This window comes from Sciurus vulgaris, assembly GCF_902686455.1.
Source record: "Sciurus vulgaris genome assembly, chromosome: 3".
NCBI lineage: Eukaryota > Metazoa > Chordata > Mammalia > Rodentia > Sciuridae > Sciurus > Sciurus vulgaris.
Genome location: NC_136463.1, coordinates 54,298,745 through 54,313,117, shown reverse-complemented (window position 1 = coordinate 54,313,117; position 14,373 = coordinate 54,298,745). Strand labels below are relative to the sequence as shown.

General features: G+C 48.6%; 2 protein-coding genes across 3 annotated transcripts; both read left to right on the top strand.

Annotated features, from left to right (window-relative positions):
• The first annotated feature begins 1,678 nt into the window (after positions 1–1,678).
• Positions 1,679–11,034, top strand: LOC306657343 (tumor necrosis factor ligand superfamily member 12). 2 transcript variants are annotated; one of them, XM_079133261.1, is made up of 7 exons: positions 1,679–1,975; positions 2,134–2,184; positions 2,772–2,847; positions 3,561–3,614; positions 3,693–3,728; positions 9,951–10,075; positions 10,278–11,034. In XM_079133261.1, exons 1-7 carry the CDS (start codon positions 1,817–1,819, stop codon positions 10,527–10,529), a joined length of 753 nt encoding a protein of 250 aa, XP_078989387.1. In that variant the 5' UTR covers positions 1,679–1,816; the 3' UTR covers positions 10,530–11,034. The 2 variants fall into 2 exon arrangements, with proteins under 2 accessions (XP_078989387.1, XP_078989388.1); XM_079133262.1 differs by having other exon boundaries at positions 1,686–1,975; positions 2,137–2,184.
• Positions 11,035–11,235: 201 nt separating this feature from the next.
• LOC306657344 (tumor necrosis factor ligand superfamily member 13) lies at positions 11,236–14,159 on the top strand. Its single transcript, XM_079133263.1, has 7 exons — positions 11,236–11,307; positions 12,169–12,398; positions 12,731–12,809; positions 12,967–13,014; positions 13,169–13,287; positions 13,479–13,617; positions 13,833–14,159. The coding sequence occupies exons 2-7, from the start codon at positions 12,192–12,194 to the stop codon at positions 13,940–13,942; spliced, it is 702 nt and encodes a 233-aa protein (XP_078989389.1). The 5' UTR covers positions 11,236–11,307; positions 12,169–12,191; the 3' UTR covers positions 13,943–14,159.
• The last annotated feature ends 214 nt before the right edge of the window (positions 14,160–14,373 follow it).

Sequence of the window (14,373 nt, the reverse complement as noted above, 5' to 3'; positions counted from 1 at the left end):
TGGTGTCTAGGAGTCTAGGAGTTTAGCATTTGACAAAGTGGTGGAGATATAGTGGTAAATAACATCCTCATAGAGTTTGCATCCCAGAGACAGACAATAAGCAGATTAACCCAGAGATAAGTACTTCAATAATATTTTACAATGTAGCTGGTGAAATACACAATACCCAAGTAACCAAACATATCATTGCAAATTGCAATAACTAAGAAAGCAATAAAGGACACTGGAACAGAGACTGAAGGGAGTTGGAAGTCTCAATTTAATTTTATTGTTTACTTATTTACTTTAGTGGTATTTGGGATTGAACCCACTGGGGATTGCTTTGCCACTGAGTTACATCGCCAGCCATTTTTATTTTTTATTTTGAGACAGAGTCTTGCTAAATTGCTGTGGCTGGCCTTGAACTTTCCATTCCTTTGCTTCAGCCTCCCTAGTAGCTTGTATTATAGGCATGGGCAACTGTACCAGCACCACCACACCGGGCACAGTGATCTAAATTTTAAAGATGATCCCCCGAAGTGCCTTAAGCTGGGAATGGACATGGTCTGAGTGTTCCTAGTATGGGAATTACATGTGTTGAGATCCTGAAGCACACACAAGTCCTTTAGCAGGTTCTAGAACAGAGAGAAAGTCTACAAGAGAGGAGTGAGGGAAGAAATCACCAGGACTGACCGTGGCAGATGTTCCTATTCTTACCTTACTTAGAGCCTCAGCTTCACTATAGTGTTTAATTATTACTCTTCTATTCATTCATTTATTTATTTTTAGTGCTGGGGAATAAACCCAGGACCTCAAGTGCTCCACCACAGAGCTACTCCCCTGTCCTGTAATTGCTCTTGTAACAGAATTTTTTTCTAATACTTTTCACTGCAAATATGCAGAAGTGAACATTACAGACTAAATAAACCTTTAAGGACCTTGCTGTTTGCAAAACTTTTCATGGCAAAAGGGCCCAGTTTTACCAAATTCATGTATGGGGCTCTTGCAGCTTTACTTTGAGCTCCATAAACCCTGTCAGCTGAAATGGCCCACATGTCTCCAGAGAAGCACACTGTGGGAACATACTAAGGATGCACCTTTTCTCTATCTTGCATTCTCTAGCTGCAGGACACCAAAGTTTAAATCGACTACCAAGAGCTTTGCTGAAAGAAGTGAAAATATGACCACGTTAATTGATGTCCAGACTCTTTTCTAGTTACCTCCTGGAGAGTAAAGTCTTTAGATGCCGCTGATAAAATTAAAATGTGTCTAAATGTGCATTGGCCCTCACCTTACAGGTTAAGGGAATAACAACCCCAGACACTCACTGCCTAGTGCTGAGCTCTTGGTCGGAGGCCCGCTGGCCAGGACTGTCCAGTAAGAGTTCCAGGGGCCCCAGCCCCATCCCAACGCACACAGGCCTGGGTGGGGTTCCTGGCTATTTCTGCTTTCGCTCCCTCTCGTCGGCCTCTGCCTGAAGTGTCATCAGATGCACAGTCCCATCGCCGTCGCCCTCGCACGCACACCAACCTCCGCCCGCGTGTGCACGCCTGGGCACTGCGTTCCTCTGGCCCGGGTGCTCTGCTCGGTGCGCTGAAATCGCTGGGGCGCACACTTGCTGGCTGCACACTTGCTGCGTGCACGGTGCTCGGCGGGGAGGCTCGGAGTTTAATCACACATAAACAGTGTCCTGCTTCCTGTCCTCATCACACCCCTCCCTCCCCGTTTCCCTTGCCCCTCCCTCTCCCCGGCCCGATCCGCCCGCCCGCTCCCCCTCCCTCGATCCCTCGGGTCCCGGGATGGGGGGGCGGTGAGGCAGGCACAGCCCCCCGCCCCCATGGCCGCCCGTCGGAGCCAGAGGCGGAGGGGGCGCCAGGGGGAGCCGGGCACCGCCCTGCTGGCCCCGTTTGTGCTGGGCCTGGGCCTGGCGCTGGCTTGCCTTGGCCTCCTGCTGGCCGTGGTCAGCCTGGGGAGCCGGGCATCGCTTTCTGCCCAGGTGAGGCCTGGCAGCACACCCCTCCAGGGGCACATTAGGAGCAGAGACTGCAGAGGAATCGATGGGGGTCGGGTGGGCAGAGGGCCAGGGGACCTGAGGATGGGTGGAGGGCGAGATGTCAGGTGGAGAAGAACAGGGTGACGCTGCGTCCTTCCCAGCAGGAGCCTTCCCAGGGGGAGCTGATGGCAGAGGAGGACCCAGAGCTGCTGGTGAGTAGGTGTGGGCACTGTGTGTGGGCTGCATGGCAGGGGAAACTTGTCAGAGCTGAGGCTGCAGCTGTGCCAGCTATGTGTGAGGTTTGTGCCCAGTGTGTGTGTATGAAGACTCACATGCATGGGTGTGAGTCTCTGTGTCTGGGGGGGTACCGCAGCATAAGTGGGTATGTCTGTGTGAGAGAGAGAGTGACCACCATATATAAGAAGTTTGTGCCCCAGTTGCCACCTGAATACAAGTGTTTATTGGCTGTGGGTTTAGTGAGACTATGAGCTATACTATCCTGCGATGGGAGATGGATGCTCTTATGTGCAGTGTGTATTGCCCAGGCACAATGACTGAGTGTAGGCATTTGTGCAGTGTGCCAATGGAGTGCAGGGTCTGTGCTGTGCAGGGAATGTGAGGGCAAGAAGGTGTGACTGATCTCCAGAAAGGAAAGAAGACCTGGACCTGACCCCTAAGCTTGATCAGTCCCTAAGACTTCTGTGCCCATTGCTGGCTGGCTGCTCTTCTGACAGGCTCTGTTGGTCTTTGATTATGTCTTTGGGAGGTCCTGGTTGAGCCCTGCCCTTAATTCTTCTAGGAACTGAACCCCCAGACAGAGGAAAGCCAGGGCGTTGTGCCTTTCCTGAAACGACTAGTCCGACCTCGCAGAAATGGTGAGCATCCCTCTAGGAATGACAATAGTGGCCAGTCTAAGGTGGCTTCTGGGTTCATTATTGATTTTGTTAACACAACAGCCCTGTAAAGTGGGCAGAGCAAAAATCATTACCCTTGAAGAGAAACTGAGGCACAAAGGGCGAAGGGGGATGTTCAGAGTCACACAACTGAACAGTTGAGACTCAAACCTAGGAATTATAACCATCACTATGAAGCTCTTTTTGTCACATAGACGTGCTTCTTGTCAACCCTACCTCAGATATGAAGCGGGAGTAGTTAGGAGTTAGGAGGATCTCTGGAGTCTTGATGAGGACAGGGTGGGATAGTCAGTGGCCTAGGACCCAATTAGCAAAGACACTTATGAATGGGATGTCCACATGGCCATGTATCCAGGTTTGCACCGTTACACCAGTTATCTCAATGTTAATTGAACCCAGGGCCTTGCATATGTTAGGCAAGTACTCTACTACTGAGCTACACCTCCAGCCATTGTGATTATTAATAGCACCCCCTTTTGCTCTCAGAAACATCCTGATTTGGATGATAAATTATGTCACTCTATTTATGGAAGAAGATGAGGTCTGAGGTCTGAGGACAGAAGTCTAGACAAGATCAAGGATGCCAGGGTCCTGAGAGGAGAGCAGGACTGGGGAGTGGCTCCTGGGCCTCCAGAGGGATCCACTCTGCTCATCTGTCTCTTATTGATTCTCAGCTCCTAAAGGCCGAAAAGCACGGACTCGCAGAGCGATTGCTGCCCACTATGAAGGTGGGTGATGGGTGAATTGTACCTGGAAGGGTGACAGAAGGGCAGGTCAGGTCTGAACAATGCCTCTGTGTCTTACAGTTCATCCACAGCCTGGACAGGATGGAGCACAGGCAGGTGAGACCCCATTCCCCACCTCTGAGCTCTCCCCTTTCATCCCATAGCAGTAGCCTCCTGGGAAAGGGATCCTTCAAACCCATTGATTTCTCAACCCTGCCCTTCCTTCAGTCTAGGAATCCCAGAAGCTGGTTCGTCAAAGTTCACAGGCTTGGTTCTCTTTATGATCCATGCCTGGGAACCTGGGGAGACCCTTGCCCTCCCCATAATCCAGACTGACTTTTCTTAATGAGTGATCCCAGCTTTCTCTGTTAGCCTTCAGTCTTCAAGCACCTGGGATTCATTGCTTACCCGCTCTGTATTCCAGGGGTTCATGCCCTCATCATTGTTCCTCCAAATATTTCTATTCTCTGCTCATCTCTTCCATTCCTTCCCCACTCCCCACCTCAGCACCACACCTCAGAATCTCAAACCCACTCTGGCCCCTTCTCCCTTCCTTACCCTCCCCATCCCTTCACTCTGCCCCATCTACCCTTCCAAGCTAAGCCCCCTGAAACTTCTATTTCATTATCCCATCACTTCTCTGCTTGGCCTCTGGCCTGCCTCTTAATGGCCTGGTCTCAACCTTATTTCCAAGCAACCGCTATGCATTCTCCATGCTTGTGGGGCTGATACCTCTGCATTCCAGTGTGCCCTCTTCTGGACTTTGCACATGCTGTTCCCTCACCTGAAATGTCCTTCCAATTGGAAGGCCAGGAGTCAAAACATGAGGACAGGTCCAGTCCAGGGTGTTAGCAGAAGAGATGAAAAGAAGTAGATGGATTCAGCATGTTATTTGAAGATATAAGGAGGGATTGCTTGTGGGTCTGATGCAAAGAATAAGAGAAAGTGAGGAATCACAAATAACATCTGAATTAAAAAATATATTTTTGGGTTCTGGGGGTGGAACCCAGGACCTTGTGCATGCTAGGCAAACACTACCTCTAAGCTACATTCCCAGCTCTGCAATGATTATGTTTCAGGAATAGACATGGGAGTAGAGAGAAAGGCTTTTACATTCCCCACTTATCCCTTCATACCATTGAATCCATAACCATGACCAAATGTTATTTTCACAATTAAAAAAAAATTCTCCCCTGGTACTAGGGATTGAACCCAGGGGTGCTCAATCAGTGAGCTACATCCCCTACCCTTTTAAATTTTTAAAATTTTGAGACGGCTTGCTAAGTTGCCCAAGCTGAACTTGAACTTGCAATCTTCCTGTCTCGGCCTCCCAAATAGCTGGGATTACAGGTGTGCAGCACTGTACTCACCTTTTTTTGGGGGGTGGGGTACCGGGGATTGAACTCATGGGCACTCAACTACTGAGACACATCCCCAGCCCTCAGTGAGTTGCTTAGCGCCTCGCTTTTTGCTGAGACTGGCTTTGAACTCACAATCCTCCTTCCTCAGTCTCCCAAGCTGCTGGATTACAGGCATGTGCCACTGTGCCCGGTTGCACTCAACTTTTTGATTTCTATATCTCTGGGAATGATAAAGCCACTTTGGAAGACAGGGTTTACAAGAAATAAGTTACCAAGGAAGAAGTAAGTTGGAATATGTGTAAATTAATAATTAACTGAGATGTTTAATAATAAACAAGTGAATAGACAATACTAAAGTGATTTTCACAAATAGATAGCTGGATAGTAGACTAGCTCAGGCTAGGTGAGGACCTGTGAAGACAGAAGTCATCCCTGGGAGTCAAGGTATACACACTATCCCAGTGATTAAAGAGGTCAAAACAGGAGGATTGTAAGTTTGAGGCTAGTCTCAGCAAGTTAGTGAGACCTGGCCTCAAAATAAAAAATAAAAAGGGCTGTGGATGTAGCTCAGTGGTAAAGTGTCCCTGGGTTTAAAAAAAAAAAAAAAAAAAAAAAGTCATGGCCATATGGACGGTATTTAAAGCTACAGAACTGGATAAGACACCCAGGGATGTCCAGATGGCTCTGGGCCATCTGGAAGTAAGGTAGAGGAGGGAAGCTGGGCAAGGAGACTGAGAAGCAGACAGAAAGGAAGAAACCCAGGCAGGGAGGGTGGTGTCCTGGAATCTAAGAGAAGACACTAGTTTAAGAAGGAGGATGTGGCTGGGCTGTATAGAACCAGCTGATTCATCACATGAAATGAGAACAGAGAAATGACTGCTGGGGTTTGGTAATATTAAAGTCAACTGGTGACCTTGATGATGGAGGTTTTGGTGGTGGAGTTAGAATACAGGCCTGTGTGGACTGAGTCAAGAAAATTAAAAATTGGAGATAGTGACCACACTTTTCAGAAGTTTTAGAAAGCAGAGATATGAGCCAATAGGTGGAGGGAGAAAGTTAGTCCTTTTAAGCAATACTATATTCCTCTTAGCTTTATTGAGTGCTTTTTTCTGGAGGTGGACACTATGGCTAGCTCTCATATATTTGATTCTGTCTGATCTTCATAATAGCTCTGAAAGAAGGATGTTCTGGTAACCTCTGATTAAGGATGGAGACTGTCCAAGGTTATGACGATATTAGGAAGAGGCAGGCTGTGAAGCCAGGTCGAGTGTGCTCTTTTGCTCGTATGGTCCACGTGAGAGGTGCACTTGCTGGCGGGGGTGGGGTTGGGGATCCTCCAGGGGCATTGTCCAAGAGACTGGGAGGGGATGCTTTCCATCAGGAAGAGAGGACACATCTCCCATCATCACAAGGGGGTCAAAGGGGAATGAGAGAACAGGTAGGTTTGTAGATTTTTGTAAGGGGAGGTGAGAGGTCCTCCAGACAACTAGGGAGATAGGAACAGGAAGTTTGAGGAGAGATGGTTCCAAATCCTTGTCTTGGGGAAGATGAAGTTTTTGTGTGGTGAGACAAGTGACCCCAGGCACTGTCCATAGTTCCAGGCGCACTTTGCCCTTTGACCACAACCAGCCTTTGCCCAAGCCGGTTCCATAGCTAGGATCCCTCCCTTCCCTTCTCCCCTCCCTCCTCTTCATGGCCAGGCCAGCCCTCCACCGCTCAGTATAGATCACTTATTTTGGCAGTTACCCAAGGCATCCATTCATTCATTGACAGAACACACACATACGGAGAAACTGCTGTTTGCTAGGGACCAGCCTAGGTGACCATAGCAAGTCACACCCAGACCTGTGCTCAAGGAGTCACTGTCTAGGACAGAAGACAGCATATAAATATGTAATTGCAGTGGCATGTGACAAGAACAATACTGAGAGTAGCCAAAGATCCATGACAGGATAGAGGAAGACAAAACAACTTCAGAGTGGATCTAGGGGCTCCTTCCTTATGACAGTGAGGCATCACTGGGCTTTGAAGTCTGAGTGTAAGGCGACCAAGAGATCAGGCTGTTGCATGCAAGGGAATCACCGTGTGAAAGCCTGGAGTTTGCCAAGGGCCTGAGGAGCTGTGAGAAGTTCAATGTGGCTGAAGCAGAAAGTGCTAGAGAATAGGGTGGGTTATGAGTCTGCGGAAGCCAGAATTCAGGTCAGAAAGGAGTTTGGAAGTCACTCTTAGGTGGGCAATTGAAAGGTAATGTGAAGTGGGAGGGTGGGAGAAGGTGCCTGCACTTGTTCTCTGTCTAGAGGTGACCATCTGAGGCAGCATGGCAGTGAGGGGACGGCAGATTCATGTGATTGGTATACCCATTCCATACAAGAAATGGAAATGGAACAGCCAAAGGAAAACATTTTTTTTTTTTTTTCTTTTTTGTGGTACTGGGGGGATCGAACCCAGGGCCTTGAGCTTGCAAGGCAAGCACTCTACCAACTGAGCTATCTCCCCAGCCCCCAAAGGGAACCTTCTGAAGCACTGAAACATGGTGTATTTGTGTGTAGCAGTATTCTGGAAAGTTTTTCTAAAACTAGTGAGGAACTGAAGGAGTCCTGCAACTTTTTTTTTCTTTTCTTTCTTTCCTTCTCCTTTTTTTTTTTTAAAATCTGCTTCTGTTTAAAAAGCCAACATACCTCTGCTTCATAGGTGTTCTGCATTTGAGGTGTAGTGAATCTTTGCTGTTCACCAGATGTAATGTTTTAGTTTCTTGCAAACAGGGCTGGTCGGGGGAAGGGTGTGCAAAAACTAACACTGAAATTTTGAAACAGCAGCTGAGTGAGTGAATTTTATTTTTTGTTCATTGTTGGTGGTTTAAAAAAAAATTCCCCCATGTTAAAAAAAAAAAAAAAAAAAAAAAGAAGAAGAAGAAGAAGAAGAAGAAAAAAGAAAGATAATGTGAAGCCAGGCATCATGGAGCTTGCCTGTAATCCCCAGAAGATGGTGAGTTTGAGGCCAGTCTTAGCAACTTAATGAGTCCCTGTCTCAGAACAAAATCTTTAGATTTTGGAACTGGGGTTGTGGCTCAGTGATAGAGTGTTTGCCTAGCACATGTGAGGCACTAGGTTTGATCCTCAGCACCACATAAAAAAATAAATAAATGTATTGTGTCCATCTACAACTGAAAAAAAAAAAAAAAAAGAAAGAAAGAAAGAAAAAGAAAGGGCTAGTTTAGTCCTAAAGCACTTGCCTTATGGATGGCCCTGGGTTCAATCACCCCAGTATTAAAGAAAAAAAAATAAAAAGATAATCGCCCCTGCTCTCATGGGGTAGTCAGATCTCAAACTAAAATGTGAATGAATGAATGAGATATATTCTCATGTTGGTGACTGCTAGGAAAGAAACAGAAGAGTGAAGAGATTAATGGAGGCAGGGATGGGGCTGACTTTTTTTTTTTTTTATACTGGGGTTTGAACCTAGAGGCCATTTACCACTGAGCCCTTTTCATTTTTACCAGTCTTTTTTATTTTTCTTTTGAGACAGGGTTTCACTAAGTTTCTTAGGGCCTTGTGAAGTTGCTGAGGCTGGCCTTGAATATGTGATCCTCCTGCCTCAGTCTCCCAAGTTGCTGGGGTTACAGGTGTGCATCACCACACCCAGTAGGGCTGACTTTTTTAAACTGGGTGACCCAGCAGACAGAAGGTGCCAGCCAGGGAGGAATCCTGGGAAGAGGGAAGAACACTAAAAATCTCTGCAGGGAGGGAGATTGAGCTTGGCCCCTGGCAGGAACAGGAAGAAGGCCAGAATGGTGGGAGGGAGTGATTAGAGGAGTGTGAGATTAGATTGGGGAAGCAGACAGCAAGCATGGGCTGGGTTGGTGACCTGGGAACTACCTGATACTCCATCATTATTATTTTTTTAGCAATCTGCAATTATCCTAGCCCTAGGGGTGTCTTTCTTTCTTTTTGTTTGTTTCTGTGGTGCTGGAGATGGAATCCAGGGCCTTGCCCATACTAGGCAAGTGCCCTATGACTGAACTACATCCCTAGCCCCTCTAGAGTTTGTTTTTGGTAAAAGATCTTTTTTTTTTTTTTTTTTTTTAGATATAATGCATATGTCATACAATTCACCCATTTAAAATGTATAACCTAATGTTTTCTGTTTGTTTTTGTTCTTTGGTGCTGGGGACAGAACCAAAAAACCCATGCTAGGCAAGAACTCTATCCATTGAGCTATACCCTTAGCCTCACTCATCCCAATGGTTCTTAGTACATCCACAGAGTTGTGTAACCATCAATCATCACAGTGATTTTAGGATGTTTTCTTCACCTTCACAAGAAGCCCCTTAGATATCACCTCCTATTCTCCTCATTCCCCAGCCCTAGGCAACCAATAATCTGTTTTGTCTCTATAGATTTGTCTGTTCTGGGCACTTCCTATAAATGGGATCATAAAATATGTGGTCCTTTTGTGACTGGCTTCTTTCACTTAGCACAATGTTTTCAATGTTCATCCACATGATAGCATGCACCAATACTTTATTCCTTTTATGGTTGAATAATATCCCTTGTATGAATATACCACACTTTATCCATACAGGTTTGTGAACACTGGGATATCATTTTATCCTTTTTAATTTTAGAGATTCAAGTAATGTATGTACACATACTCAACATAAAAGAGGCAAACAATGTAGACACAGGTGAAGAAAATGCAAAGCCCCTCACTTTTTCTTCAATCCTGCTCTGCTCCCCAGAAACAACCACTGGTGACAGTTTTGTCCTGAATCTTTCTGGTCATATATGTTAGATTTCTTCACACAATCTCCAATTTTATTTTTGGCTCCGTAGGACATGGCTCCTCCCATACCTTGGGCAATTGATATCTCTTCCAGGTTAAGGTGGGCCCCAAATGTTTATTAGCTTAATGGATCCTTGGGGAATGTGTGGGAGTCCTGTAAAGGGATTTTTCTTTATCTCTGAACATTCATGTTCAGGTGTGGATGGGACAGTGAGTGGCTGGGAGGAAGCCAAAATCAACAGCTCCAACCCTCTGCGCTATGACCGCCAGATTGGAGAATTTAGAGTCACCAGGCCTGGGCTCTACTACCTATACTGTCAGGTAAGCCCCACCTGGCTGCATGGGTACAGCAGAAACTGAGGGGAGAAGGGTTTGGTTTAGGGGGAAGGAAGAGGTCAAGATCAAGGCTGAGAGGGAAAATTTGGGGTTTGGGAAGGATGGGATACTTGGGTCTCTAAGGATATTTGAAACCAAGGTGAGGGCAAGCAGAGGCCTAGATTCTATCTGCCCTTTCCTGCCCCAGGTGCACTTTGATGAGGGGAAGTCTGTCTACCTGAAGCTGGACTTGCTGGTGGATGATGTGCTGGCCCTGCGCTGCCTAGAGGAATTCTCTGCTACAGCAACCAGTTCCCTTGGGCCCCAGCTTCACCTCTGCCAGGTGTCTGGGCTATTGCCCCTGCGGTCAGGGTCCTCCCTCCGGATCCGCACCCTCCCCTGGGCCCATCTCAAGGCCGCCCCCTTCCTCACCTACTTTGGACTCTTCCAAGTTCACTGAGGGCCCTAATTTCCCTGCAGATTTTTCGGGCTGCCAGCTCCCCATGCAGCTCTCTTAGCACCCAGTCCCTTCTGCCTCACCTAAGCTCCAGACCTGCCCTTTCCTCTAAGCTGCCAGGGTTTATTCACTTTATCCCACATAAATATTCCCATTCTTCTCTTACAACGCCCCTCCCCACTCTTCACCTCACCAGCTCCCAAAGCCCATATCTTTTCACACCTCCATTCATCCCTTGATTCCCGCCTAGTCACAACCCCCCAGGACACTGTGTTTACTGGCAAGGATGGGTCCAGAAAACCCTGCTTTCAGGCACTAAGAGAGGCTGGACCTGGTGGCAGGAAGTGAAAGAGCCTGGGATTAGGCCAGGAGTTCCCAAATGTGAGGGGTAAGAGCCCAAGACAAGCTCCTCCCTTGATAATTCCCTGTGGATTTTGAAAACAGATGTTATTTTTATTATTATTGTAACAAAATATTGATGAGTGGATATTAAAGAGAACAAGTCATAGTCTCTCTCTTTACTGGGGCCCAGGGTAGCGGAGAGTCATGGGGAGGGAGTCTGAACGTTGGGGAGCAGGGACTGCATACTTCCAAACCAAAATTGTCAGAAGAAAGCAGAAATGTGCACTGTCCAAGGGAAAAAAAAAAAAAAACCTGTCCTCTGCTCAAGGTATTGCAGAAGAGCCTCATTTCCCTAGGAGGCGGACTTCCTCCTGCAGGGGAATCCCTGGCAGGGAGGAGCAGGGGCCCTTCCTCTTGGCGGCCTTGGGACATTCAGCAGGTGCTGGCACATGCCCTGGCTGGGAGATGGGGTGGGAGCTGGCTTGGAGGGGGGCTCAGAGTCCGTAGATGGGATGCTGGGGACCAGGCACAAGGGAACATGGGCGCCTGGGCCCTGGGGAGGAGTCCTACAGTGGTAGGGGGGCTTGGGGCTGCTTCTTTGTCTCTTTATCCAGAGCCTTATGTAAGAGCTTTTCTTGGGAAACAGGAAGTCCTGCTTGCCAAGTTCGGCACAGGGAGTAGTGCAGGCCTTATTCCAACACACCCGGCCCGGCCTTAACCCCAGCACCCAGCCAGTTTCTTATTCCTCGTTCTCTTCTCCACTGACCCCTACCTACTTTCCTCACCTTCGGTCGCCCCTACAAACTTCCCTAGTGGTCTCTCCTAGGCCTGAGACAGAGAGCCTTCTGCCCTCATCCCCTGACCCTCAACACTGCCCAGCTTGTCCCCCATCCCTGCTCCTGGCACCATGCCCCATAGCCAGCCAGCCTTCCCTCCCCCAACACTGGGGCCGCCCCTGGGTTCCTGAGCTCTGCCCGCTCCTCCTGGGTGTCACTGGCAGCCCTGTTCTTCCTAGAGAGACTGGCACCAAATTCTTCTGAGGCTGGGGGGCGGGTCTCAAGGAGACACTAGCCCACGGTGGGGTGCCAGGAGCACCTAGAGTACCCCCAGCTTGCTTTCCTCCTCCCTCCTTTTTATTCTTAAGTTCCCTTTTATTTCTCCCTTGCGTAACACCCTCTTCCCTTCTGCACCACTGCCTGTACCCCCACCCTCCCGCCACCTCCTTGCCACCCCAAGTCCTGAAGCCACAACTGTTAGCAGGGTCCTGGGCTCATGCCAGCCTCATCTCCTTTCTTGCTAGCCCCCAAAGGGCCCTCGGGCGACATGGGGGGCCCAGTCCGAGAGCCGGCACTCTCGGTTGCACTCTGGTTAAGTTGGGGGGCAGCTCTGGGGGCTGTGGCTTGTGCCATTGCTCTGCTGACCCAACAAACAGAGCTGCAAAGCCTAAGGAGGGAAGTGAGCCAGCTACAGAGGAGCGGAGGTCCCTCCCAGAATGGAGAAGGGTATCCCTGGCAGAGCCTCCGAGAGCAGGTGAGTGAGGGGAAATGAGAGTCCAGGGGAGAATGGGTGTTAGGGAGTCTCTGGGTCTCTGGTCTCCCAATCTGCAAAGTTTCATATGGGTGCAAGAGAGGGTCTCAGGTTTGGAAGTCATGGGAGCGGCCATTCCAGAAAAGGAAACTGTTAAAGATTAATGCTTCTTGTACCTAACAGATCCTGGAGGGCAGCCAGGACCAAGACGCAGGGTGCTGGGGAAAGGAGCTTGAGGGATTTTGAGGCATTCCTGGTTTGGGGGAGAAGTGGGAAGGAAGGCTATCTAGGGCCCTTTCATCTTAGTTTTACCTTGACCCTCTCTCTATAAGCAGAGCCCTGATGCCCTGGAAGCCTGGGCGAGTGGGGAGAGATCTCGGAGAAGGAGAGCAGTGCTCACCCAGAAGCGGAAGAGTGAGCCCTGGGCACAGCAGGGGTGGGAGGTGATCTTGTAGTGTGGGGATGTTATACGTATATATATTTTTAACCTGAGCCCAAGTGCGGGCGGAGGGCAGACACCAGGGCACCTGAGGTAGGCGATAAAACTGGGATTTCCTCCTTTTCTTCTCAGAGAGGCGATCAGTTCTGCATCTTGTTCCCATTAACATCACCTCCAAGGGTGAGCACAATTTTAAATAATGACTTTGGGGAGGGGCACAAACAAGAACTTTGGGGCTGGTACCTGGGCCCAAGAGAATCTTAGAGGTGAAAAGAGAACCGATAAATATCTAAGGGTGTGAAGAAATCCTGACAGACACACTCCTCGCCTCCAGAGTACTCTGATGTGACAGAGGTGATGTGGCAACCAGCCCTTAGGCATGGGAGAGGCCTGGAGGCCCGAGGATACGTTGTCCGAGTCTGGGATGCTGGAGTTTATCTGCTGTATAGCCAGGTAACCCCAGGCATACCCTGAGTCCCACATGGGAGCCTGGAGGCTATCTCTTCACACTTTTCTGATCCCTCTGTTCATACCAAACTTGGAAGACCCTTCTTCATTCCCTAGCTCCTGTCAGAGCTCTCGAGGTCTCCCAGAACTGTCACATCACCGTGGTTTTCTTCAATATCTTCTCCCTTCCCTGCCAGGTCCTGTTTCATGACGTGACTTTCACCATGGGTCAGGTGGTGTCTCGGGAGGGCCAGGGAAGACAGGAAACTCTATTCCGATGTATATGCAGTATGCCTTCTGACCCTGACCGGGCCTACAATAGCTGCTATAGTGCAGGTGAGAATTACGTAAACAGTGGAGGTTGGATGTGAGTAGAGAATGGCACTGAACTGGATGGCAGAAGCCTGGGTGTAGAGATAGATTTGAGGAGGACAGAATGCCTAGGTCCTTACAGGAAGCAGAGAAAATGTGGAGCTGAGAAGACAGGGTGAAACATCAGAATACGTGGATGGCTGTGCTTCATTGAGCATCTGTTTTCTCCCTTTTCTCAGGTGTCTTCCATTTGCACCAAGGGGATATTCTCAGTGTCATAATTCCCCGCTCAAAGGCGAAACTTAGTCTCTCTCCACATGGAACCTTCCTGGGGTTTGTGAAACTGTGATTGTTACAAAAGGTACTTCTGAAATGGGAAGACCAGTGGGGGTACATATTGGAGACAGCCAAGAGCTGGCTAGACAAAGGATGGGGAGTGGGCAGGAACAGAAAGAAGCCTCTACTTGGGTTTTATTTCATGAATCGGTTCAACTCTTTCTTCACTTCCAATCCTAGATTTTGAGTTAATGGATATTAAAGAGGCAGAATATCTTGCTTTCACCTCCCATTCGCCCCAAATTCTTCTGTGTGTGTGTATGTGCAAGGGGGAGGGGGTTGGGAGGTGGGTGCCAGGCATTGTCCAGACTTGCTTGGGTCCTCTGGAATGCATCCAGAACAGCACCACCATCTAGCGGCAGTTTGAGGGAATCGTTCTGCAGAAGTCCACTAAGCCTCCCTTACCTCAGGAAAATCCCCAGTTCCTAATGCCACACTCCTCTT

Coding starts and splice junctions, on each gene's coding strand:
- LOC306657344 (XM_079133263.1), top strand. CDS start 12,192: ATGGGGGGCCCAGTCCGAGAGCCGGCACTCTCGGTTGCACTCTGGTTA. Junction 13,288..13,478: donor TTTATCTGCTGTATAGCCAG/GTAACCCCAGGC, acceptor CTTCCCTGCCAG/GTCCTGTTTCATGACGTGAC. Junction 13,618..13,832: donor CAATAGCTGCTATAGTGCAG/GTGAGAATTACG, acceptor CCCTTTTCTCAG/GTGTCTTCCATTTGCACCAA.
- LOC306657343 (XM_079133261.1), top strand. CDS start 1,817: ATGGCCGCCCGTCGGAGCCAGAGGCGGAGGGGGCGCCAGGGGGAGCCG. Junction 2,185..2,771: donor AGGAGGACCCAGAGCTGCTG/GTGAGTAGGTGT, acceptor TAATTCTTCTAG/GAACTGAACCCCCAGACAGA. Junction 3,615..3,692: donor GATTGCTGCCCACTATGAAG/GTGGGTGATGGG, acceptor TGTGTCTTACAG/TTCATCCACAGCCTGGACAG.